We start from the raw sequence: 27,440 nt of genomic DNA, 5'->3' as shown, positions 1-27,440 counted from the left end.
GACTGCTCTGGGTATAACTTGGCTGGATAAAAGCTTATGCTTCCCACCCATCTGTTCCTACTTGTGCGTAACTTATTCTTTACCCAATCAGCTTAGTTTTCCTGAGTCAGCTGTAGAGCTGAGCACCAAAGAACCTTGTTCTAATTCTCCAATCCCAGTTCAAATCCATCAATAAAGGCAGACGGACCAATATCATCGACTCCATGCTGCGGATGTTGGAGCAGTATTCCAGCAACCTGGAAGACTTGATCCGAGAGCGGACAGAGGAGCTGGAGATGGAAAAGCAGAAGACGGACAAACTCCTGACTCAGATGCTTCCCCTGTAAGTCGAAATGTCAGGGCAAGAACCCTGCCCCAAGCTGCTTCCAAGTGGGAAAAAGTGCTGCTATAATAAATGAAATACAGGTACTATACTGAATTTTATTTACAGTGGTGCCTCGCAAGACGAAATTAATTCGTTCTGCGAGTCTCTTCGTCTAGCGGTTTTTTCGTCTTGCGAAGCAACCCTATTAGCGGCTTAGCGGCTTAGCGCTAGTAGCGGTTTAGCGGCTATTAAACCCTATTAGCGGCTATTAAAGGCTTAGTGGCTTAGCGGATTAGCTGCTAAAAGGCTATTAGCAGTTTAGCGGCTTAGAAAAAGGGGGTGGGGAGCAAAAAAAAGTCTCAAGACTCGCAAGACATTTTCGTCTTGCGAAGCAAGCCCATAGGGAAATTCGTCCTGCGAAGCGCATCGAAAAACGGAAAACCCTTTCGTCTAGCGGGTTTTCCATCTTGTGAGGCATTCGTCTTGCGGGGCAGCACTGTATATCCTGCCCTCCCCAGCCGAAGCCGGGCTCAGGGCGGCTAACAACAATAAAATAGTACAACATTCTAAAAACATTTCATTATAAAAATTAATTAAAATCAAATTGATGGCAACCATTAAGCTAAAGTTCTGTGAAGATTGCCAAAGGAGGGAGTCAGGCTGCGCCCAGACCAAAAGCCTGGTGGAACAGCTCTGCCTTGCAGGCCCTGTGGAAAGTCCCGCAGGCCCTAGTCTCTTGTGACAGAGCGTTCCACCAGATTGGAGCCACAGCCGAAAAAGCCCTGGCTCTAGTTGAGGCCAGCCTAACCTCTCTGTGGCCTGGGACCTTCAGGATGTTTTTATTTGAGGACCGTAAGTTCCTCCGTGGGACATACCACGAGAGGCAGTCCCATAGGTACGAGGGTCCTAGGCCGCATAGGGCTTTAAAGGTTAAAACCAGCACCTTAAACCTGATCCTGTACTCCACCGGGAGCCAGTGCAGCCGGTATAGCACCGGGTGAATGTGATCTCGCAGCGAAGACCCCGTAAGGAGTCTCGCCGCGGCATTCTGCACCTGCTGGAGTTTCTGGGTCAGTCTCAAGGGCAGCCCCACGTAGAGCGAGTTACAATAATCCAGTCTGGAGGTGACCATGGCTAGGTCAGAGCAAGAGAGGTAAGGAGCCAACTGCTTAGCTTGGCAGAGATGAAAAAATGCCGCCTTTGTTATAGCTGTAATCTGCACCTCCATGGAGAGGGAGGTATCGAAGATTACACCCAAACTAATTGCACCCCGGCAAGAGATGGGAGGTGCCCCCCCAATCCCATATCGTCCCGTCCCAGCCAGAGGACCTCTGTCTTCGAAGGATTTAGCTTCAACCGGCTCCCATGTAACCATCCAGCCACAGCTTCCAAACATCTGATCAGTGTGTCTGGGGCCGAGTCAGGATGGCCATCCATCTGTCGTTTTGCAAGCCCCCTCCATAGAGGCTTGCCCCTCTCACTGTCCTCGGAGCTTGCTTACCGGTAACCTCCTCTGGCTGATATCCAGACAGACCAGGGAGATTTTGATAGGCGACATTTTCCCAAGCGTGGGTAAAATGCACAACCCCTCCCTCCTGCTTCCGCAGGTGGAAAGAAAATAAGTCAGAAATCTATTTACATGATGTTTATTTCTGACATTACAGCACTAGAGAAAAACACTTCCTTTCAGTTCAGTTCTTCTAGCAAGTCAGATAAACTTCCTGAACATGCGCACACAGAAGGTTTCAAGTTACACTCTTCACAAAGACTTATCCAGCCTGTGAACGTCCTGGGAAACTCTTCTTTCCCACAGATAGGCGCATCATGTGATGTCAACAATCTGGGTGTCTGCAGCGGTGATGTTTCCATATACTGACACCATCAACAGATAGAGTTGGGTGTCATCAGCATATTGATGGCAGCCCAGCCCAAAACTCTGGACAAGCTGGGCGAGGGGGCGCCTAAAGATGTAAAAAAGTATCAGGTAGAGTATCGCACCCTGCTGCTGCAGACTGGGGAGAAGGAAGAGAAGCGAGTGACAAATATTGGTCATTGCCACTTTAACTCTGTCACTTCAACCTTGCGTGAAATGGGAATGACCTCCAAGAATTCTGTATCTTCTGATATTTGCAAGCTATTCCAATTAAGTTAACTTAACATATTTAAATAAATAGTCTTTAAATTTATTCCATTCCTCCTGGTACTCCTCCTCCTTCTGGTCACGGACTCTTCCAGTCAGGTTGGCTAGCTCCAAAAAGTCTATCATCTTCATCTGCCAATCTTCCACTGTTGGTATTTCTTGTCAGATAGGTTTAGGATTTAATTATGTAATGTGACGAATTATTATGTTTAATGCCAAATTTGAAAGAAAGAAAGATGATAAGTGATTAAGTTAATTTTATAAGAATATTGGTTTTGGAAAACTGTTAACATGATATACATTGAAATTCAACTAGGGGGATACGAGGAAGTCACTTAACAATGTTACTAAGATTGGTTCAAACAAGGTTGAGATTTTTGTTTGTTTGTTTAAAAAACTTTTTGGAAAATTAATTTTTAAAAAACCAGAAGAATTCTGTATCTTCTGCACTGGTCAAGTCAGATCTGGAGTCACAGGTGGCTTTAGGGGAGCACAACTGGTTTGGCCGCACTGGGCACTGAGCCAAGAGGGTGCTGTAACAATAATGTAGAATGGAAGGTGAGATATGCCTGGATTTTAACATCGCACAGGGGTCTGCTGAGATTTTAAAGCCGACTTCCACTGCTGGGTGTAATGATCTCAGGAAGGCAAGCAAGCCCCCATAAGAATTAATGAGTCTTATGGCATGTTTATTTACAATTTATATCCAGAGTGTGGCTCCGAGCCTGCCGCTCTTTGCTACGAGTTGGTCACTCTGAGTCTCCGCCCCTTTCACAGCACGAAGGGCGCCAAAGTCCAGTCCTTCCTCTCTTGTACTTCCATTGCATTTTAACCCTTTCAGCTCTTCTGGTTCAGGGAGAAGGTGGGTGAACTCCCCCAACTATTAAACGAAGATCCCTCCAAATGTTGCCTCTTCCCTGGTTGCATAGCAACCCCCTCGATATCATCTATCTCCTCCCCTCCCTTTGCCTGCAAGCTTTCCGAGTCTGCTGCTCTATCTGAGTCTGGGAACTCTCAGTGAAGGAGGCCCCAAACTAACCCACTGCTGCTCTGTCTGTGGCTGCAATCCCTTGTCTCCAGAGTCAGACTCTGGCTCCCTCTGTACTGGCATTCCTTCGTCTCCAGAGTCAGCCTCTTCCCAGGCATTCGATTCAGCCACGTCCCTGACACTGGGATATTTTGTCCAGCTCTGTCCATGTGCTGGGCCCAGGGGTAACCCGAGCAGGTCCAGATCCAGTCCCGAATCCAAGGGTTCTGCAAGGAGTCAGTCCAACAGGGCCAAAGCAGGTCACAAGGCATGAAACCAGGCAGGGTCAGGCACAGGGTCTCAGACAGGTTCTAGCAAACAGCAACATTGCTCCCGCAACCTGGGGCGGGGTCTGACAGCCTTTTATCTTTGTCGGGTTAGCAGCCGGTCCTGATCCCCCAGTGACTCACCTTCCTGTCTCGCCTGAAGGCAAGCACTCCTCCTGCGAGTACTCAGGTCTCTCTTTCTCAGACCTGAGTCTCTGCAGCTCGGGAGATGTCAGTGGGTTACTAGACCCAGGGGCCGCCTCAGCCTCCCCTGACCCGACCGGTAGTGGAGCAGCTGTAAGTGATGGCCCAGCTGGAGGCAACGAGGTCATCCCTGCATCTGAAGCCAGGGCAGGCTCAGGCCCCTGACTTGGCCCAGCTGGTGTTTGTTGCAGGGGAACCGGGGGCTCTTCAGAACCAGGCCCCAGACTTGGTTTAGATGACACCTGAGACTCCTCTGGTTCCGAGTCTGAGCCCGAGTCCCAGGCTATCACAGTCCACCACATTTGAAGGAGGACATTGGCAAACTGAAACATGTCCAGAGGAGGGTGACCAGCATGATGAGGGGGCTGGAATCCAGGTCTTGTGAGAACATGAGAAGGTAATTAGAGCCTGCTGGACCAGGCCAATGGCCCGTCTAGGCCAGCATCCTGGTCTCACCAGAGGCCTGTGGGTAACCTACAATCAGAACTGAATGCAACAGCGCTCTTCCTTCCTACAGTTCCCAGCCGCTGATATTCAGAGTTGTGGAGGTCGAATAGAAATGCAATAATTAAATAATCCATAAACAGCCTGCCAAGACATCTCAATGTCTTGAGCCTTAGAAGATTCTGCACTTCCAGTCGCTCAGGTTGACATCCTCGTGTCGTTTTAGGTCGGTGGCGGAAACGCTGAAAACTGGGGCCACCGTTGAACCTGAGTATTTTGACGAGGTCACCATCTACTTCAGCGACATCATTGGCTTCACGACCATCTCCGCCCTCAGCGAGCCCATCGAGATCGTGGATCTTCTCAATGACCTTTACACTCTGTTTGATGCCATCATTGGGCATCATGACGTCTACAAGGTGAGGTCTTGGCGCACCAAATTTGGCGGAGGATGTGTGTGTGAGGGAAACATGAGGTTCCAGAGAAGGCTCCAGATGAAGGTGGAGTCTTAAGAGCCAACAGTACTTCTCCAGATGATCTGAGTGTTCAGGCTGGGAAATAAGGGCTTGAGGGGGGCGGTGGTCCTTCAGGTATCCTGGGCCCAAGTTGTGCAGCATCACAAGAACTTTGAACCTGGCCTGGTTGCCTATGAGCCTTGCTTGACGCAGATCCTACTGGTCCACGACAACCCGCACAAGTGAGCATCATTTAGCCTTCAGTTCTTAGTCTACCCATCTGCAGTTCTAATTGCCCTTTGGGGAAAAGCAATACAGTGGTGCCTCGCAAGACGAATTTAATTCGTTCCGCGAGTTTTTTCATAGAGCGAGTTTTTTCGTCTTGCAAAGCACCACTGCAGTTAAACACTAACAACAGCGGGGAGGGAGAAGCAGGGCAGCTGCCGCAGCCGGTACCTTGGACTCACCTGCGCCTTGTGGCCACCACGCGACGCGGCTGCTGGAGGGCGACGGGGCTCAGGAGCGCGACTACGGCTGCAACGCTGGCTGCTGCCCGCAATGGCTCTCTCAGAGGAGCGCGCGAGGGCGGTGGGCAGCGGCGCGAGGCAGCCGGAAGGTCGGCCATCAGCCGGAAGGTGGGAGGGAGCCGGAGGAGCGGGGAAGCGAGCGTGCGTGCAGTGACCATCGCCATGACAGGAGAGGCAGGGCTGTTTCGTCTAGCGAAGCAAGCCCTTAGGAAAATCCGTCTTGCGAAGCACCTCAGAAAACGAAAAACCCTTTCGTCTTGCGAGTTTTTCGTCTTCCGAGGCGTTCGTCTTGCGGGGTACCACTGTACTCTTTGATTTCCAGGTGGAAACCATTGGTGACGCCTATATGGTGGCTTCAGGGCTTCCGAAACGCAACGGCCACAGACATGCCTCCGAGATTGCCAACATGTCCCTGGACATCCTCAGCTCCGTGGGGTCGTTTCGAGCGAAACACCTCCCCCACGTGCCCATCAGGATACGGATGGGGCTGCATTCAGGTAATGCTGTTAACCCACTCTCTGCCTTACCTGGGCTCGTAGTGAAAAAATGTGGAAGTGTCAGTCTTGGGGAAAACAGGAAGTCAGATTCTTGGTCCACCTAATGCATGGGTAGGCAAACTCAGGCCCGGGGGCCAGCTCTGGCCCAGTCTCCTTCTGGATCCGGCCTGCGGACGGTCCAGGATTCTCCGGGGATCTGATCGTTGGGGCTGTGCTAGTGCGAGTGTTCAGCTCCTCCTCCTCCCTCCTCCTGGCTTCTCCCTGCCCTGCCTAGAGCAGAGAGGAAGGGTGTTGGGCTTTGTTGGTGACAGCAGCAGGAGAGTTAGCGCTCGAGTGGCCGCTGTTGTAAGCGGGCTCAGTTCGGGCTTTGTTGCTGGTGGCCCCTCTCCAGAGCCCTTTCGCACACCGCTCATTGCCCCGCCACCACCGCAAGCCCCTGCCGCTTGCAAGACACAGGTAGGCAGCCACCGGGGCTCGTCCACTGCTGTGGAGAAGGGAGGGGAGAGTCAGGGGGGTGGCTTACTTGAGTACAGTGGTACCTCGGGTTACAGGCACTTCAGGTTACAGACGCTTCAGGTTACAGACTCTGCTCACCCAGAAATAGTGCCTTGGGTTAAGAACTTTGCTTCAGGATGAGAACAGAAATCATGCGGTGGCAGCAGGAGGCCCCATTAGCTAAAGTGGTACCTCAAGTTAAGAGTGGTTTCAGGTTAAGAACGGACCTCCGGAACGAATTAAGTTCTTAACCCGAGGTACCACTGCAGAATGTGCCCTTTTATTTAAAATGCATCTCTGGGTTATTTGTGGGAATTCATTTATTTTTTTAAAATAAGTCTGGCCCCCCCACAAGGTCTGAGGGACAGTGGACCGGCCCCCTGCTGAAAAACTTTGCCTTCCCTGATTCTAGTGCAACTGTCTGTTGTTTCCCGTATCTGTTCCTGGACGTTCCATAAGAACTGGAAATGCTGAGGAATTGAACTGGAGAGCTTTCTAAAGTTCATCTTCTGAGTCAGGATGTGATCTAAGATGACTCTACCACCAGTGGTGTAGCATAGGTTGCCCCGGGGTGGGGGGAGCCAAATATTGTACCCCCGGTTAGGGCCGGGCGGCAGCAGCAATGGTGATGGGGAAGGGTCTTCCCAGCAGAGGGAATCTGGGGAGGGGCCAGCAACAGCAATAAATAAATTTTATTATTATTTATTTCATGAATTTCTTACACCGCTTGATTGCTGTTGTACCTTTTTTTAAAAAAAACCCTCAAAGTGGTTTATTTTTCTTTTGAAATTTTGCTTTATCTCACCAATGAAAGTAGCTAACTTAGAAGTATTCAGGCTGGACCTAAACATAGAGAGAAAGTCGTGTGTGTGAGAGAGGGGGGGGGAGGGAGGGAGGGAGGGAGGGGGAGGGGAGAGGGAGGGGAGAGGGAGGAGAAAGGGAGGAGAGGGTGAGCTGAGCCTGGGGGTAATCCGAGCGACGCGGTCCAGGTCTGGTCCTGAATCCAAGGGTTCTGTGAGGAGTCAGTCCAACAGGGCCAAGACAGGACACAAGGCAGGAAACCAGGCAGGGTGAGGCACAAGGTCTCAGGCAGGTTCTAGCAAACAGCAGCCTGGGGCAGGGTCTGACAGCCTTTTATCTTTGTCGGGGTAATGGCCGGCCCTGATCCCCCAGCGACTCGCTTCCCTGTTTAGCCCAAAGGCGAGCACTCCTCCCGCAAGTACTCAGGTCTCTCCTTCTCTCAGACCTCAGTCTCTGCAGCTCGGGAGACGTTGGTGGGTTACTAGACCCAGGGGCCGCCTCAGCCTCCCCTGACCCAACCGGTAGTGGAGCAGCTGTGAGTGATGGCCCAGCTGAAGGCAACGAGGTCATCCCCACATCTGGAGCCAGGGCAGGCTCAGGCCCCTGACTCAGCCCAGCTGGTGTTCAATGCAGGGGAACCTGTGCAGACTGGGACTCTTCAGGATCAGGCCCCAGACTTGGTTCAGATGATGCCTGAGGCAAAGGAACTGGTGCAGACTGGGACTCCTCTGGTTCCGAGTCTGAGTCCCAGGCCATCAGAGAAGGAAAGGGAGAGGGACAGGGAGAGGAGGAGGAGAAGGAGAAGGGAGGAAGAGAAAGGGAAGGAGAAGGAGGAGGAGGAGAAGGAGTTTCTTTTCCAAGCAGAGGGGCCCAGATGGGTGTTTGTTTGTCAAGACCTTGAAATCTTTGGCCTGTAGCCACCCAGCCCTGCTCTGAGTTTGTAGGCTCCCCCTGGCATCCTTGATGGTTATTGCAGAAGATTAGCTCACAGGCCTCATCAACCTATCCAGCACTTCTGGCAAGCAGCCGTTGGGGTAAGGAAAAACAACAAGGACGAGTCTGTGGAGGAGAAATCTGACCTAATTAGACATCCGAGCTGCATCTTGGAAACCTGTTGCTCTCAAGAGTCACCTGATGGAGGCTGTCTGGACAACGGAGAACACTCTTGCACAAAGGGGTTGGGCAGGGGTTGATGGCTTGTTTAAAAGTTTACGTGCCATAGTGAAAGTCTATTAGAGAAAATTTTCCTTTCTCTCTCATAACACTAGAACTCCAGTGAAAGTGAATGTTGGAAGTTTGTTGTTGTTGAGTCGTTTTGTAGTGTCCGACTCTTTGTGACCCCCTGGACCAGAGCACGCCAGGCACTCCTGACTTCCACTGCCTCCCGCAGTTTGGTCAGACTCATGCTGGTAGCTTCGAGAACACTGTCCAACCATCTCGTCCTCTGTCGTCCCCTTCTCCTTGTGCCCTCCATCTTTCCCAACATCAGGGTCTTTTCCAGGGAGCCTTCTCTTCTCATGAGGTGGCCAAAGTCTTGGCACCTCAGCTTCAGGATCTGTCCTTCCAGTGAGCACTCAGGGCTGGGTTTCCTTCAGAATGAATCTGTTTGATCTTCTTGCAGTCCATGGGACTCTCAAGAGTCTCCTCCAGCACCACGATTCAAAAGCATCAATTCTTCGGCGATCTGCCTTCTTTATGGTCCAGCTCTCACTTCCATACATCACTACTGAGAAAACCAGAGCTTTAACTAGACAGACTTTTGTCGGCAAGGTGATGTCTCTGCTTTTTAAGATGCTGTCTAGGTTTGTCATTGCTTTTCTCCCAAGAAGCAGGCGTTTTTTAATTTTGTGGCTGCTGTCACCATCTGCAGTGATCATGGAGCCCAAGAAAGTAAAATCTCTCACTGTTGGAAGATTAAGGACAGACAAAAGGAAGGACTTTTAAAGATATGAAGCTCTTTTTAAGATATGAAGCTTCCCTAAATGTCGCCACCTTTCCTCACAAGGGAGTTGATCCGGCCCCTTCATCACTGTTTCCCTAGAATCAAAGAGTTGGAAGGGACATCCAATCCAATCCCCTACAATGCAGGAATCTCAACCCATGACAGATGGCCACCCAACCCCTAAAATTGTATTCAGCGTCCCAAATGTGGTCACCCCATAGATATGTATAACGGCAGTATAATTTTCAGACTGCCATGTGTGTTGTGTGGGTGTTCAGAAGCATCGTTTTTCTCAACATGGGGTTGGGCAGGGAACCCTGAAAAATGGCTTGGGTTTTCTGTTTTCTGGACTACCTCTGGAAGGGATGAAGCTGTCACTCAGGGATAAGATAACAGACAGAAAAACACAGCTCGTCTGGTGAATTAGTTAATCAGATCTCCAGTTCCCCCCAAAAAGGAGGGGGGGAGGCTGGGTGGTCCGAGACTTTGCCAGGAATTGTAAAGAGTTTTGAGTCTGACTTCCAGCCAGCGTGTGTACGGCGGCTTGAATGTTCACACACAACTCTGAACAGCTGGTGTCTGCATTCCACGAAATCTGAGTTGATATCCGAAAGCGGACAGTTTGGCGTGTGACGCTGTTTAGCATTGGAGGGCATTTAAGAGAAGAAGAGAAGAAGAAGAGTTTGGATTTGATATCCCTCATTTCACTCCCTTTAAGGAGTCTCAAAGCGGCTAACATTCTCCTTTCCCTTCTTCCTCCCCCACAACAAACACTCTGTGAGGTGAGTGGGGCTGAGAGACTTCAGAGAAGTGTGACTGGCCCAAGGTCACCCAGCAGCTGCATGTGGAGGAGCGGGGAAGCGAACCCGGTTCCCCAGATTACGAGACTACCGCTCTCAACCACTACACCACACTGGCTCTTCAGAAGAGCTGCGGTGTTTAGCAGCTGAGAACGTTTAACCGGTGACATGCCTGACGTGTGACAGACAGAAGAGTGGGGACAAAAATTCAGAAGCGCAGGGTGCCTTCACGAAATTCACAGCCGTTCTCCCCCACAGCCGCGGCCCCTTCTGAAATTACCCAACCATCAAAGATTAAACAACTGTCTTATAATTATGCTCCAATGATAATTGGAGGGAAAGTATTGTGGGGGGGGGGAGTGGTCTATAAATTAACAAACAAGGAGCTCAGAATGTCCCAGGTTCCATTCCTGGTGTTTTAGGTAGGCCTGGGGAAAACCTCTGTCTGAAAATCACAGGCCGGTTTACAACATTCAACAATCCTCTTTTATCCAGCCCTTTATTCCAAACCTTGGATTCTTGCTTTATTTTTAGGGGAAATGGACCTAGTTTGGTCTTAGAGCCCATGCTTTGCATGCAAAAGACCCCGGTTCCAATAATAATAATAATAATAATAATAATAATAATAAGGTAAAGGTACCCCTGCCCGTACGGGCCAGTCTTGCCAGACTCTAGGGTTGTGCGCTCATCTCACTCTATAGGCCAGGAGCCAGCGCTGTCTGCAGACACTTCCGGGTCACGTGGCCAGCGTGACAAGCTGCATCTGGCGAGCCAGCGCAGCACACGGAACGCTGTTTACCTTCCCGCTGGTAAGCGGTCCCTATTTATCTACTTGCACCCGGGGGGTGCATTCGAACTGCTAGGTTGGCAGGCGCTGGGACCGAACGACGGGAGCGCACCCCGCCACGGGGATTCGAACCGCCAACCATGCGATCGGCAAGTCCTAGGCACTGAGGTTTTACCCACAGCGCCACCCGCATCCCTTGAATAATAATAATAATAATAATAATAATAATAATAATAATTTATTATTCATACCCCGCCCATCTGGCTAGGTTTCCCCAGCCACTCTGGGCGGCTTCCAACAAAAGATTAAACTACAGTAATCCATCAAACATTAAAAGCTTCCCTAAACAGGGCTGCCTTCGGATGTCTTCTAAAAGTCTGGTAGTTGTTCTCTTTGACATCTGGTGGGAGGGAGTTCCACAGGGCGGGTGCCACTACTGAGAAGGCCCTGTCCTTGGTGTCACTGGACAGGGCTGGAAACACCCATGTCCACAGCTGAAGACTTGTGCCCAAGATTGAGAAGACCTGGCGCTTGTGTGATGTCATGTGTGCGATGTGCGTTGTGCATGCGTGACGTGTGCGTGGTGCATGTCACATCGCCGGGGGGAGGCCGAGTGGGGAGCCCAGCGTGGAGTGGCCTCCTCTGTTGCACTCAGGAGGAGCCAGTCACTGAAAATACACCATTCTCAGCTCCACGCTTGACCCCTTCCGCCCCCTCAGCATTGAAGGGACCCCCCCTCCTCAGGCCCATAGAATTGGTACCAGTGCCCGTGTCTGAAACCAGGGAGTGCCTCTGCCGGTCAGTCTTGGCATTAGAGGGCTAGATGGACCAAGGGTTCCTGTGTTTCAATATCTGGTGCAGCTCATATCCGTTCCACCTTCACCCAATGCATTTCTGTTTTCTAGGTCCTTGCGCTGCTGGGGTGGTGGGTCTCACTATGCCACGCTACTGTCTCTTTGGGGACACGGTGAATACAGCTTCGCGGATAGAGTCCACCGGGTTGCGTAAGTCTTCTTGGTGTGGTTTTTTTTTTAGCAAATGCTGGCTTGGCCACAAGCACAGTGGTCCCTTGGTTCTCAAACTTTATCTGTTCCGGAAGTCCGTTCCAAAACCAAAGCGTTCCAAAGCCAAGACGTGCTTTCCCATAGAAAACAATGCAAAATGGATTAATCCGTTCCAACCTTTTAAAAACAACCCCTAAAACAGCAATTCAACATTGATTTTACTGTCTAACGAGACCATTGCTCCTTAAAATGAAAGTATAATCAATGTACTGTACTATAAAATAAATAAAACAGTATTGTAGATGATGATGATGATAATAATTTCTTACCCGCGCTGATGATAGTCATTGTTTGTCTGGGGGGGGAGGCTTTTATCCATTCCCGAGGTCACACAATCAGTCAGTCAGTCAGTCAGTCAATCAATCAATCAGTAACTGAACTGGGATCCACGCAGTCACAAAAACAAATTAACTGAAAAAGCTTCAAAACAAAAGATGCAAAATACCGTATTTTTTGCTCTATAAGACTCACTTTTTCCCTCCTAAAAAGTAAGGGGAAATGTGTGTGCGTCTTATGGAGCGAATGCAGGCTGCGCAGCTATCCCAGAAGCCAGAACAGCAAGAGGGATTGCTGCTTTCGCTGCGCGGTGATCCCTCTTGTTGTTCTGGCTTCTGAGATTCAGAATATTTTTTTTCTTGTTTTCCTCCTCCAAAAACTAGGTGCGTCTTGTGGTCTGGTGCGTCTTATAGAGCGGAAAATACGGTAAATGGCAAAAACAAAAGCACCAAATATAAGCTCCAAATATCACCTCAGAACATTGCATTCGGAAACGGAAGGCTTGAATGGGCGGGATGCAAATTAGCAGCTCAACAGGAAACACAGGGGGACTCAAAACGGAGTACATTCAACTTCCAAAAAAAAAGTTTGAAAACCAGAACACCTACTTCCAGTTTTGCAGCATTTGGGTTCCAAGTTGTTCGTGAACTAAACTGTTCAAAAACCGAGGTACCACTGTACTGAAAACGTTCTCATGCAAGGCCTTTTGAATGGATTAGTTTTTGTTACAATCGACTATTGATTTGCGAGTATTGACCACTCCCACTACTGAAACTTATATTGGCCTGAGTTCTTGGTGTGCTTTTATCTTGGTATATAGATGGGCCAAAGGCCTGATCCTGCAAGCTCTCTTTGTGTTCTTATGTATAATCGAGGTAGATCACTCCGGGAGAATCGAAAAACGTTCCCAGTGAGCTGCAGTAATTAGCTATGGGGGTATGTTTGTAGTTTAACTGCTTTAGAATGTTTTGAATATTTTCATTGTATTGTAATTATATTGTTCTCTGGCTGTTGGCCATTCTAGGCTCCTTGGGGAGGAAGTTGGGGAAACAAAGTGATTAAACCAATGCATAAAAACGATGTTAAAACCAATTTTTTAAACATATTTCAACTCATTGGCCAAAGGCCTGTCTGAATGATTGAATATGCAGCTCTTCCTGCCAGTGGAATGTCCTCAGAGATAGACTAGGCCTCTCTTGGATGGGGAAGACCTACATAAATCAGTGGTGGAACACCTGCTTTTCTGCAGAAGGCCCCAGATTCCTTCCCTAGCAACCCCAGGAAGTGATGAGAAAGTTTCCACGCCCAAAATCCTAGAGAGTCTCTGCTGGACAGTGCAGGCAGCAGTGAGAGAGATTGAGCAATGGTCTGGCTCGGTCAATGGCAGCTTCTGAAGTTCCTACTAATTCCTGCCCCACCTCTATTGGTGCTTTTCGAAAACAGGCACCAACGGCAGGGCCGGCCCAAGCCATTTTGCCACTTGAGGCAAAACAATATGGCGTCCCTGCCTCCTCCGTCGCCAGCTGAGGTGACTGGAGGCAGCCCAGGGAAGCAGTTGCATGCTGAAAGCAGGAGGGAAGAGAGAGAAAAGCAAACCCTTCAACACGTCACAGATAAAAACCAGGACGCCATCTTCCTGGGCAGCACGCCTGCACAAGTCATTGAAATATACTCGGCGTTGAGAATGGATTTCAGGCTCTTTATTCAGCTCATAGTGGTGAGGAGGAATGGAAGTTCCCCCAGAATGTCTGCTTTATATACATTATTTACACAATGGGCCCCACGTGATTGGCTAATTCAGGGATTCTCCTGTAGGCCAATCTGGTTGCGGATTTACTTCCACCTGGAGCTGGATTGGGTGGCTCCTGTGGACCAATCAGACTGCTGCGTTCTGAATCCGATTGTTCTAGGACCAATCAGACTGCTGCATTCTGGATCCTATTGTTCTAGGACCAATCCGACTGCTGCATTCTGAATCCTATTTTTCTAGGACTAATCTTACTGCTGCATTCTGAATCCGATTGTTCTAGGACCAATCAGACTGCTGCATTCTGAATCCTATTCTAGGACCAATCAGACTGCTGCATTCTGGATCCTATTGTTCTAGGACCAATCCGACTGCTGCATTCTGAATCCTATTTTTCTAGGACTAATCCGACTGCTGCATTCTGAATCCTATTGTTCTAGGACCAATCAGACTGCTGCATTTTGTATCCTATTCAACTCGGTACATAACAGTCATCTTACCCCATACAAGATTGTGGCCCTGAAAAAAAGCTTTTGGGGGGCCAAGACCACGGCGACCATTTTGGGTGCCAAGATCTCGCGTGAAAAAAGGGTTGTCCCAGTTTTTGAGGTACAGTTCAGCGGTATGAAAACGGGGGGTGGAAATTAGCAGCCATGGCAGCGGCAGCCTTGATCATCCCAGGTGGCAAGTGATGGTCTCCTCAGGGACCTTCAGAGAAGCAGAGGAGGAGGTCACAATTCTTGAATTTTTTTTTCAAAGATCTTTATTGAAACTTAACATATATACATAATAACCAAAATTCCCAATGATTCCCTCACATAAAATATAATATCTAAATTGCCACAGTTGCATAATTATACACTTAATTATAAAACCCACCACTCACCCTCCACAGCAATTCAACTTCTGCATATTTCTTTCTACCTTTCCCCCCTTGCATTCTATAATAAATTATTTTTGTTAAATTCTGATTTTTCCTACTTTGTTTCTTTTGTTATTGCTTACATTTTTTTATTCTAAGCCTATTAACGTGTCACTTTTAGAACAATATTTTGACATATAACCTTCGAAATACTTCCACTCCATTCTGAACTATTGATTTGGTCGATATCTTATAATCGAAGTTAATTTTGCCAATTCTATATACTCACTTGGGACGCGGGTGGCGCTGTGGGTAAAAGCCTCAGGGCCTAGGGCTTGCCGATCGCATGGTCGGCGGTTCGAATCCCCGCGGAGGGGTCAGCTCCTGTCGTTCGGTCCCAGCTCCTGCCCACCTAGCAGTTCGAAAGCACCCTTAAGTACAAGTAGATAAATAGGGACCGCTTACTAGCGGGAAGGTAAACGGCGTTTCCGTGTGCGGCTCTGGCTCGCCAGAGCAGCGATGTCACACTGGCCACGTGACCAGGAAGTGTCTCCAGACAGCGCTGGCCCCCGGCCTCTTAAGTGAGATGGGTGCACAACCCTAGAGTCTGTCAAGACTGGCCCGTACGGGCAGGGGTACCTTTACCTTTTATATACTCACTTAATTTACAAATCCACTCTTCCTTGGTTGGTATGTCCTGAGATTTCCATTTAGTAGCAGCCACTACCCTGGCAGCTGTTGTTGCATATAAAAAGATTGTGTTTTTTTCATATGTGGTATGTCTTTGCCTGGGCAGGTGGCTTTTTCTGAGTTGGTGAAGGAACCTTCCCCATTAGGGGGGGACTAAGATGGTGGTTGTTCCTTTCCGCGGCCAAAGGAGGAGCAGCAAAGACATGTGAGGGACATTCCTCTTTCCAGATCTGCCACCCCACCCAGCTTTTCTCCCGCCTGGCTCTGCAACTGGTGTAGCCGCTCTGTGAGTCGCCTACTGTGGTCCTCTAGCAGTTCAAACTGTTCCAGTAGCCGACGCTGAGTGCTTTCCTGATCCTCAGATCCTAGCCGCTCCAGCGTCGCTGCAGACAGTTACGGCTTGCCACCAACTGCTCCAACGCACAGCCACTGGCTCCATACACCACCAGGACTCACCAGCTCCCTGCTGAGATGCTGTCAGTCGCTTTGCACTCTGCACATGCTCAGAAACACTGGGCCCATAACCTGTCAGTGTTTGTAAAAAAAAAAAAAAAGGGCTCTGACCTCCCTGTGTCTCCTCAGCCTGGTCCTCAGACCCTTGTCAGCATAAAAGAGTCCACAAGAATATCCTTGCAGAGCACATTCTGCTTTTATTCTTAAAAGACTTTGTGCAAAAGCGACTGACCAACTGTACACACCAACACTACCAGCTTTCACTAACCAACCAACCAACCAACCCAACAAACAAACTAACATTTCTCACTCTATATGTACAACCCGGTGCAGGCCGCTGACTCATGCTGACCCTGCTTTTTAAGCATTAAAGAAACAGCGGCCATTTTAGCTCTGACACTGCCGCCCGAGGCGACTGCCTCAGCGAAGCTGATGGGTGGGCCGGTCCCGACAGGTAGACTCTGACACTTGGAAACGTGACAAAGATCTGAAGTTGAATCTTTTCTTCCTTTTCCCCCTTTTTCAAAAAAATAAAACTGGCAGCGTACAGAATCCACATCAGCCGAAGCACCATGAAAACCCTGAAGAGCCTAAACGAAGGTTATAAAGTAGAATTCAGGGGGAAGACTGAGTTGAAGGTAAGGAATCTGAGCTGGACGGAGACATCTGGCTGGAAGGCTCTTATCTCCTGGCTAACCCTCTTGCTTTGCCAAAGACAACATTTTCACTTTCAGGGGAGTGATAGATCAACGAGGGGCCGTAGCTTAGTGACGGAACGTATGCTTGGCATGCGGAAGGTCTCAGGTTTAGCCACCAGCATTTTCAGGTAGGTTTGCGCATGTTCCCTGCCCAACACCCTGGAGAGATGCTTCCAGTCAGTGTAGGCCATGGGTAGGCAAACTAAGGCCCAGGGGCCGGATGCGGACCAATCGCCTTCTAAATCCGGCCCGCGGACAGTCCAGGAATCAGCGTGTTTTTATATGAGTAGAATGTGTGCTTTTATTTAAAATGCATCTGGGTTATTTGTGGGGCATAGGAATTTGTTCACCCCCCCCAAAAAAAAAATAGTCTGAGGGACAGTGGACCAGCCCCCTGCTGAAAAAGTTTGCTGACCCCTGGTGTAGGCTGACTCTAGACAATCGCTGTCAACCATCCGTTTTTTTGCGGGAAATTCCCGCTGTGGGTTAAACCACAGAGCCTAGGACTTGCCAATCAGAAGGTCGGCGGTTTGATTCCCCAAGATGGGGTGAGCTCCCGTTGCTCGGTCCCAGCTCCTGCCAACCTAGCAGTTCGAAAGCACGTCCAAGTGCGAGTAGATAAACAGGTACCACTTCGGTGGGAAGGTAAATGGCGTTTCTGTGTGCTGCTCTAGTTCGCCAGAAGCGGCTTAGTCATGCTGGCTACATGACCCGGAAGCTCTACACCGGCTCCCTCGGCCAGTAAAGCGAGATGAGCACCGCAACCCCAGAGTCGGTCACAACTGGACCTAATGGTCAGGGGTCCCTTTACCTTTACCCTTATTCCAGCACCGTTTCCCGCTGCTTCCCGCTGCTATCCCGGATTGTTAGATATCCTGTCCCCGGGACAGGGGAGGCTGCTGATCCCTTATTTTCAAATCTGAAAGTTGACAGCTATGCTCTAGACTGATTCTATTAGAAGGCAGTCTCCTTTGTTCATCTGCACAAACACCAACCATCAAAAATAGAGAATGGCCACAGGTTGCAGACAGGACATCTGCTGTGAATGCAGAAGGTTCATTTCATTTTAGGAAATTCGCTCCAAAAACCAACACTTCTGACATGGGTTGCCATATGCCCGGGTTTCCCCAAACATTTTTACCGATTTCCGTAAATTCCGCCCAGGCACTATTTCCGACAGATAAATCCTGGATAAGTCTGGGGAATTCTGGGCGTATGGAACCCCAGGCAAAAGGACCGAGGTCTCAGGTTCAATCTCCAGCTTCTGGAGTGGTTCTCAGTGGTTCTCAACCTGTGGGTCCCCAGATGTTGTTGGACTACAACTCCCATCATCCCTGAGCTCTGGCCTTGCCACCTAGGGGTGATGGTAGTTGTAGTTCAACAACATCTGGGGACCCACAGGTTGAGAAAGGCTGTGTTAGATGGTCTTAGGAAGCAGATGATGGGGAAGAGCTTTGTTGGAGAACCAGGAGGAGCTTCTGCCAGCCAGAGGAGGCAACACTCAGCTTGGTGGACCGAAAGGTCCCTGGACTGGTAGAGAGCAGCTTTAATATAATAATAATAATAATTTATTATTTATACCCTGCCCATCTGGCTGAGTTTCCCCAGCCACTCTGGGCGGCTCCCAGTCAAGTGTTAAAAACAGTACAGTGTTAAATATTAAAAACTTCCCTGAACAGGGCTGCCTTCAGATGTCTTTTAAAGATAGGATAGCTGCTTATTTCCTTCACATCTGAAGGGAGGGCAGTTCCATAGGGAGGGCGCCACCACCGAGAAGGCCCTCTGCCTGGTTCCCTGTAACCTCACTTCTCGCAATGAGGGAACCGCCAGAAGGCCCTCGGCACTGGACCTCAGTGTCCGGGCTGAACGATGGGGGTGGAGACGCTCCTTCAGGTATACTGGGCCGAGGCCGTTTAGGGCTTTAAAGGTCAGCACCAACACTTTGAATTGTGCTCGGAAACGTACTGGGAGCCAATGCAGATCTCTCAGAGATCTTTAAATGAGATGTAAGGAGAAGGAGGGGAAACTAGATCTTAGTCCAAGACATCTGCAGGTCACCTGGTGGAGGGAAGGCTGCTCAGCCCGAAGTGTACTAGTGGAACGACTTCCTCTCATTCCCCTCGGGATGGAGGAGAAATTCAATTCAGTTTGCATTTGAAGACCAGCCTACTGAATATTTTGCTTGCCGAAATGATACCTGAACCAAAACACAGCCGTTCTTTGAAATTCACACTTCTCCGAATTTTGCAAAGCAGTTCTCCAGCCAGATAATGTGTGCAAAAATGCACATGCCAGTGTGCTGTATTGTTTTTAATATTCGGTTGCAAGCCGCCCAAAGTGGCTGGGGAAACCCAGCTAGCTGGGCGGGGTATAAATAAGAAATTATTATTTTAAAAATGCATCTAATAGTGAACATAACGTATAATATGGGGAAATGGCTTTGCAAAAACGGGTCTCTTGGGTCAAATTGCACAGAAACGTATTTATGCCAGGGGAAATTTGCACTAAGAGGTTGATGAATTTTCACGTTGACTTAAAAAATTCTGCAAGCGGATGTAGAAATGGGGATCTGAAAGAAAGTGAAATTGACAGGTTTGTCCCTTCCTATGCACCACACAAGGTGCCTTCTTCCTCTTCCTCTTCCTCTTCCTCTTCCTCTTCCTCTTCCTCTTCCTCTTCTTCCTCCTCCTCCTCCTCCTCCTCCTCCTTCTCCTACATTTCTCCAAATCTGATCTGGAGGGTTGGGAAACCCCCAGGGCAGATGTGCAGATTTTGGGGGTTCCCGGGTGTACAGGGGGACTGGGGGAAATTCTGTCGCACATGCAGGTTTTGCTGTGCTTGTGCAATTATTTTGCAGGGCCCAACACATCTGCACTTCCCAGTCGGAAAACTTCTGGTTATTATTTGCAAAATTGCACTGATCTTTCCAGTGAGTTTTTGATGGTCTCTCTTTTCCATGCTTACAGGGCAAAGGGCTAGAAGAAACTTATTGGTTGGTAGGAAAGAAAGGCTTTACCAAACGGTTACCACGTCCTCCTGAAGTGAAACCAGGGTGAGTACAGTTGTCAGCTTTAACAACAACAACAACTACTACACCACACACACACACACACACAAAATACACAGTGGTACCTTGGGTTACAGACACTTCAGGTTACAGACGCTTCAGGTTACATATGCTTCAGGTTACAGACTCCGCTAACCCAGGTTAACTCAGGTTAAGAACTGAGTTACGGCGGCAGCAGCTAAAGTGGTACCCCAGGTTAAGAATGGACCTCCGGGTGGCTCAAAACAGAATATTAAAAATACAATAAAACATCAAACATTAAAAACTTCCCTAAACAGGGCTGCCTTCAGATGTCTTTTAAAAGTCAGGTAGTTGTTTATTTCTTTGACATCTGAAGGGAGGGCGTTCCACAGGGTGGGCGCCACTACCGAGAAGGCCCTCTGCCTGGTTCCCTGTAACCTCACTTCTTGCAATGAAGGAACCGCCAGAAGCCCTTGGAGCTGGACCTCAGTGTCCGGGCTGAACGATGGGGGTGGAGACGCTCCTTCAGGTCTACTGGGCCAAGGCTGTTTAAGGCTTTGAATGTCAGCACCAACACTTTGAATTGTGCTCGGAAACGTACTGGGAGCCAATGTAGGTCTTTCAAGACCGGTGTTATGTGGTCTCGGCGGCCGCTCCCAGTCACCAGTCTAGCTGCTGCATTCTCGAATACTTGTAGTTTCCGGGTCACCTTCAAAGGTAGCCCTGGAATGAGCAAAATATTTATTTTTTATTTATTAGCATTTATACATTGTAAACAAACAAACAAACAAACAAACAAAACCCCTCAAAGCGCTTAACAAAAAGAGAAAACTGTGGGCGACACCCTCTCTTCCTGATGAGGGAGCCACAAAAAAGTGTGTGGACACCACATACTTCACTTTTCCAAGGAATGTGAGCAAAAGTCAGATCCCTTAGAATGAATCTGAGCCTTGAGAAGCCCATAGAGCTGCAAGAGGAAGTAGGGAAGAGCGTCGTTCTTGCAACTTCCTCCTTCAGCTCTATGTACTTCCTCAGAGAGTGAAAGCTCATTTCTACAGGGCGGTATGTGGCCACCATTGGCCCCGCCATTAGCAACCCCTGGATGAAGCAGCTCATAAACATTCCAAAATAAAGCACATAAATTCCTGTTATCTCGGGACAGGAAGTTCTGGCTGCTGATTGTGCAAGCAGGTTTTTATACAAGGGTGGGTTGCTCTGGGCATGGGGAGTGAATGAGCTTCAGCTCAACAAGTCCTTATCGCCCGCCACCCCGCATCAGAGAGGTGGTCTCCTATTTGCCGCTCATCTTTTGCAGCCAGCCGTGGCAGGACACAGTGACTCAAGAAATCAAAGCCGCCTTGAGGGATTCCAAGAGAAAGTCCACTAGCAAGCTCCACAAACAGTCCTGAAGAGAAAGAAGGCAAATAAGAAGTGCAGGAAAATAGCAAACAACCATGCGGTAAATTCTGTTTCTTTTAAAGCCGTGGCTGATCGCCACGATCCGGGCCACCACCTCTGTGCCTGCTTCGGTTTTGCTGCTGAGAAAGGTCTGGATGGAACCAGCATGGAAATCTGTGTGCAGGATTCAAGCCTCGCGGCAATATTTAGGTTTCCTGGGCTGGGGAACTGATGCGATTTTAGTTGTGATTCTGGCATTACAGGAGGTTGAGCTAGGTGGCATCGCCAGTGGCATCGCATAGGGGGCATAGGGGTCCAGGGTCCGATCCCACGTCTTGCAAAGCATTGCGGCAAATACTTGGAAGGGCTCCTCTCTCCCCTGTTGCTTCCTCCTCATCTCAGCTTCCCAGCCCATTTAACCCCTGTGTTGCAAACAATAGTCAGTGATATCCAAGGCAACACGATGACCAAATACAATAATAATAATAATAATAATAATAATAATAATAATAATAATAGTTTTTTATTTATACCCCGCCCATCTGGGAAACCCAGCCAGATGGGTGGGGTATAAATGATAAATTATTATTATTATTATTATTATTATTATTAACCCATCTAATTCAGTCATCATCATCATCATAAATTATTATTTGTACCCCACCCATCTGGCTGGATTTCCCCAGCCACTCTGGGCAGCTTCCAACAAAGATTACAAATACATTAAAATGTCACACATTAAAAACTTCCCTGACATCAGCCTTCAGATGTCTTCTAAATGTTAGGTAGTTGTTATTCTCTTTGACATCTGGTGGGAGGGCGTTCCACAGGGTGGGCGCCACCACTGAGAAGGCCCTCTGCCTGGTTCCCTGTAGCTTTGCTTCTCACAGTGAGGGAACCGCCAGAAGGCCCTTGGAGCTGGACCTCAGTGTCCGGGCAGAACAATGGGGGTGGAGACTCTCCTTCAGTCATGTCTATTTTGACAAGCAATGGCCAGCTGGGATCTTGGGCAGAGTCCCTGCACCCCACCTGCTACCTGAGCCTTCTAATGGGAGACGCCTGGGATTGGACCTGGGAACGTCTGCAAGCTGAGCCTAAACCATGAGCTACGGTCCCAGCCCTCAGGTGAAGACAAATTTCCTTTGGGAAAGACCTATAGCTCAGTGGTGGAACACTTGGCAGATTGCCTCAGGTTCAGTTCCTGGTGTCTCAAGGACCCCATCTGAAACCCTGGAGAACAGCAGACCGGCTAGACAGATCAGTGGCCTAGCTTGTGATAAGACAACTTCCTATATCCCTGGATTTTTGTGTGTTCACATCCTGCTCTAATAAAATGAATGTGTTAAAATACTTGATGGTTTTTGACGTTCTTTGACACCATTTGACTGACTGGTTTGCCGTCCTGCAAAATCCTTTAAAGGATTTTGTGCCCTGCCTCCTGCGTTGATCTGTTCTGCATCTGGGAGAAGGTACTGAGAATGAAAAAATTCCCATTAAGAACCTAAGGAAAGGCTGCTGGAACCGGCCAATGGCCCATCCTGTCCATCTACAGCCTAGGACTCTCGTACCTATGGGACCGCCTCTCCTGGTATGCCCCGCAGAGGACCTTAAGGTCCATAAGTAACAACACTTTGGAGGTCCCAAGCCTCAAGGAGGTTAGATTGGTCTCAACTAGGGTCAGCGTCTTTTCAGCACTAGCCCCGACTTGGTGGAACGCTCTGTCACAAGAGACCAGGGCCCTGCGGGACTTGACATCTTTCCGCAGGGCCTGCAAGACGGAGCTGTTCTGCCTGGCCTTCGGCTTGGACTCACTCTGACTCCTTATATAGGATTTGGTATATAAATGTTCCCTTGGCTTTTTTGCTGGCCCATGTAGGACCAGCATGGATAGCTGGCTCAGGTGAATATCTGAGGTTTCCTCCCTTTATGGTCTTGATTTGTGGGCTACTACTAAAATGAGGCTGCATTTTAAGCCGTATTTTAAGCCGTACTTTAATTAACTGTTTTTTTCTTTTTTCTTTTTTTCTGTTACATTTTATTGTAATTTATATTTGGTGTTAGCCGCCCTGAGCCCAGCCCTGGCCGGGGAGGGCAGGTTATAAATAAAAAATTATTATTATTATTATTATTATTATTATTATTATTATTATCATCATCTGTGAATTTGGGTCTCCAGCCATTTTTGGACTACAACTCCCATCATCCTTAGCAGTGGCCAGGGACGATGGGAATTGTAGTCCAAAGTTTGGGAAACACCCATCTACCTGAACATAGCAAAGGAAGGCACATCTCTTTCCACTAGGGGGCAGGCATGAAGCGCTTATTAAAATCCACATTAAATCTGTGTGTGTCTGTGCGCCAGAGCACATGTAGACAAGGCTCAGTTTTGTGACTTCCGAACGGGTGGAAAGGGCCCGGCTGCCAAATCTTTTCCTTTTTAGATCCTCCCCTCCACCCCCCTCCAACTTTTCTCATCCCCCATCACATCCCTCGCTAACTTTGCCTGCTGAGTAACGCAGGCTGAACCCTTTTAAAAAAATCCTATTTAGAAATTCTTTACATTTCTCGGGGATGAGAAACGTCTTCCCAAGCTGTAAAACATCTGGAAGGCAAACGCCATACGGACAGCGAAGTCTGGGAGACTGGGCTGCTCTCGGCCGAATCGTAATCCGCTGGGGACCGGACCATCAGCTCGTTTGCAGTTGGCATATATATATATCTAATTGAGTCAAGGCAGATCAAGGCACCCAGTTATGTACACTGCCAACCAATCTCTGCTTCTCTCTCAGCTGCATCCGAGTTCGATTTCAGCTCATTTATTCAGCCATCAATTGGTCTTTTATTGGCTCGCTTTCAGCCAGACTCGTTTTACTGTAATGGACGCTTGATTTGAAGAAGGGAAAAAACCCCGGCTGATCAATTTGTATTCATTAATTCTTCATATTAAAACCATCAGCAGATTTAAAAAACAAACCCCCCAGAGCTGATTGATTGTATCAGTTGGAATCCATCCATCTGCATGAAATAATTCATAAGAGAAAACCCCCTTGACTGGTGTTTGATGATACTCACATCACAATTTAGGAGACACACATTGCCTCTTTTAAAAAGGAGTTTACTGTATGCAGGGTGTTTTTTTGGGAGGGGGGTTGTGTGTGTGTCAAATGTATTGCAAATAATTAAAATGGCTGGTTTAAAAAAATATAAATACAGTGGTACCTCTGGTTGCAAACGGGATCCGTTCCGGAGGCCCGTTCGCAACATGAAAAGAGCACACACCCCCCCAAATGTCTTGTTGTTGTTGTTTTACTGTTTATAATAGTAAGATATGGATTTGTTTTCTGTTTTGTTGTTGTTGTTGTTGTTGCTTTCTTTAGTTTTCAAACTAAACTCGTTTTAAATAAACTCCATTAAATAAATGGAGAAACCATTGTTGTTGTTGTTTAGTCATTCAGTCGTGTCCGACTCTTCGTGACCCCATGGAGCAGAGCACGCCAGGCACTCCTGTCTTCCACTGCCTCCCGCAGTTTGGTCAGATTCATGTTTGTAGCTTCGAGAACACTGTCCAACCATCTCGTCCTCTGTCGTCCCCTTCTCCTTGTGCCCTCCATCTTTCCCAACATCAGGGTCTTTTCCAGGGAGTCTTCTCTTCTCTAACCATTGTTAGATACCGGGAATTGTACATCCGAACTTTCGCACTCACCACAAGACTGTGGTGCAAAGATTTCTTGCTGGGACCGCAGAAGGAAACATCTGGGTTAAGAACACAGGGAGAATTGCAGGGTGCATGGCTTTCAAAAGGGATGTGGACAGGAAGGTGTGATGGTCTGAAGTGTGCCAGGAATATGGTTTGGAGTCTGTCCACAGCAGAGTTCACTGAGGAGGACAGAACAGAAGCTGAAGGTTCAGGCAGAGGATATTGTCCGGGCAGAGCTCAGAGGTCAGGACTCTGAGACGGAGCGAAGACTTAGAAGACCGAAGCTGCAAGCAGTGGAGTAGCGTGGGGGGTGCAGGGGGGGCCGGCCGCACCGGGCGCAACATCTGGGGGGGTGCGCTCGCGCTCGCAGCTCTCTGCTCCTACCTGGCTCACTCATTCTATCTCACTGCAGTGCTGGCTGTGCGAATCCGATCCGAGCCGCCGGGTCGCCGCCCACTGTGGAGGGGAGGGTGCCAGGCGTGCGGTGCGGTGCGGTGCGGAGAGAGAGCGAGGGACTATCTGGGGGAGGGACAGTGCAGCGGGGGGGCGCAAATTACTTGCCTTGCCTCGGGTTAGGGGACGCAAATTACTTGCCTTGCCTCGGGTGCTGACGACCCACGCAACGCCACTGGCTGCAGGCCCTGCAAACAATCAAAATAAAAAATGGTAATGCAAAGCAAGGACCCCACTGGTTGGAAAACTCCACAAACTGCAGAGTTGCTTCATGCATTGAAATGAAACGGTGGTGTTCACGAAAAAGAATTTGTGTCTTAGGTTAGGATTCGGTTCCCATCTGAAGCTCCCCTAGGCCAGCTACTCTGTGGGGCGGGGGGGGGTCAGCCTAGCCTTCCTCACAGAGTTGTTGTGACGATGAGCTCCTCTTCCTTCCTGTTTACATTGATCTCCTTGGGGGGAAATATGGGATATAAATGGAATAGTGAATAAGAAGAAAATGACTGGGCTTACAAAAAAAAAAGTCGGCATAACAGAATACCAGAACAAAGGCATTCAAAAACAATGCCCAAAGGTTCAGCTCACTTGCTCTATCATCTATCTATCTATCTATCTATCTATCTATCAATCATCTATCATATAAAACACATACATATACAGTGGCACCTCGGGTTACATACGCTTCAGGTTACATACGCTTCAGGTTACAGACTCCACTAACCCAGAAAGAGTACCTCGGGTTAAGAACTTTGCTTCAGGATGAGAACAGAAATCGTGCAGTGGCGGCATGGCAGCAGCAGGAGGCCCCATTAGCTAAAGTAGTGCTTCAGGTTAAGAACTGTTTCAGGTTAACAACGGACCTCCAGAACGAATTAAGTATTTAATGGGTAGAATATTCACATTTGTGTCCGGGTTTTTACTTCGTGAAATATGGCAGCCATAGCATATCCCAGTAGCTATTTGGCAGCCAGTGATGTTCTTCCAGCATAGGTGAGATATTTGCCCATCCAAGTACTCCATTCAGCAACTTGGCTGCAGCATCCGGACCAACCCCAGGTTGCTGTTGCCTTTGACTGGACTTAACCATCCAGGGGTCCTTTACCTTTACCTGCTTCTGAGTACCAGTTGCTGGAGACCACTGCCCTAGAAATATGCTAGGAAAATGGAAAGCTGCCATAACAGAGTTGGACCCTTGGTCCACCTAGCTAAGCTCTCCAGGGAATGCTTGGATTTTGAGTCCTGCTACATGAGGAGCAGGGATATAATTCAAGATGGAACGCACCTTGAATTATACGCACCCGAGGGACGCGGGTGGCGCTGTGGGTAAAAGCCTCAGCGCCTAGGACTTGCTGATCGAAAGGTCAGCGGTTCGAATCCCCGCGGCGGGGTGCGCTCCCATCGCTCGGTCCCAGCGCCTGCCAACCTAGCAGTTCGAAAGCACCCCTGGGTGCAAGTAGATAAATAGGGACTGCTTACCAGCGGGAAGGTAAACGGCGTTCCGTGTGCTGCGCTGGCTCGCCAGATGCAGCTTGTCACGCTGGCCACGTGACCCAGAAGTGTCTTTGGACAGCGCTGGCTCCCGGCCTATAGAGTGAGATGAGCACACAACCCTAGAGTCTGGCAAGACTGGCCCGTACGGACAGGGGTACCTTTACCTTTACATGAGGAGCAGGGATATAATTCAAGATGGAACGCACCTTGCTGATGGCTTAAGGTCAAACCCTTAGCGACCTCTAGGATAATCCAGGAACAGGGTTGACGCTGGTACAAAAATGGTATTATATACCAGTAAGGTTATATCATATTACAAAATCTGGAAGTAAGAATTGCTGGAGGAAATGTGGAGTGATGGGAACGTACAGTCATATGTGGTGGGATTGTCCATTAATTAATGAATTTTGGAAACAGATTGGTATAGAAATATTGGGCATTGTGGGAAGGAATGTGGAAATAACTAAATTCATGGTTCTTATTACCCTGAGTAGTACTGAGTTAGAAACAAAAGAGGAATGCAAATGGGTAAAATTGATGGTGATTGCAGCCAGGTTATAGCGAGTAATTGGAAAAATGCAGAAGAGCTAGGGGTGAACCAATGGAGGAAAAAACTGAATAATATTATAATTTTAGAATACCTAACTGTGAAGCTACATAGAATGAAAGGGTTTAAGGTCAGTGAGAAAGAGGATTGGTTTGAGAAGATGCTGAATTATTTGAGTAGGTTTGAACAATTTGGGGCAATTAAAATGTTTAAAGTTAAATAAACCTTGTGGAAGGAGGAGTATTAAGGTATACAGTGGTACCTCGGGTTACATACGCTTCAGGTTACATATGCTTCAGGTTACAGACTCCGCTAACCCAGAAAGAGTGCTTCAGGTTAAGAACTTT

General features: G+C 48.6%; 1 protein-coding gene across 1 annotated transcript in view; it reads left to right on the top strand.

The window, feature by feature from the left end:
• LOC310676838 (retinal guanylyl cyclase 2-like) overlaps positions 1 to 20,922 on the top strand; it is a gene marked incomplete at its 5' end in the record, with an annotated part of 49,923 nt that extends 29,001 nt beyond the window's left edge. Inside the window, 7 exons of the mRNA XM_083439017.1 lie at positions 159 to 322; positions 4,612 to 4,804; positions 5,690 to 5,864; positions 11,595 to 11,693; positions 16,325 to 16,419; positions 19,446 to 19,531; positions 20,823 to 20,922. Coding sequence (XP_083295143.1) covers positions 159 to 322; positions 4,612 to 4,804; positions 5,690 to 5,864; positions 11,595 to 11,693; positions 16,325 to 16,419; positions 19,446 to 19,531; positions 20,823 to 20,916 — 906 coding nt within the window. The 3' untranslated portion in view covers positions 20,917 to 20,922. The remainder of the gene's footprint in view (positions 1 to 158; positions 323 to 4,611; positions 4,805 to 5,689; positions 5,865 to 11,594; positions 11,694 to 16,324; positions 16,420 to 19,445; positions 19,532 to 20,822) is intronic.
• Between the last annotated feature and the right edge of the window lie 6,518 nt (positions 20,923 to 27,440).

The sequence above is a fragment of the Podarcis tiliguerta genome, assembly GCF_965153285.1.
Source record: "Podarcis tiliguerta genome assembly, chromosome: 4".
In the NCBI taxonomy this organism is placed as follows: domain Eukaryota; kingdom Metazoa; phylum Chordata; class Lepidosauria; order Squamata; family Lacertidae; genus Podarcis; species Podarcis tiliguerta.
The sequence above is the reverse complement of the archived record's forward strand: the minus strand, read 5'-3'. Positions and strand labels throughout refer to the sequence as shown.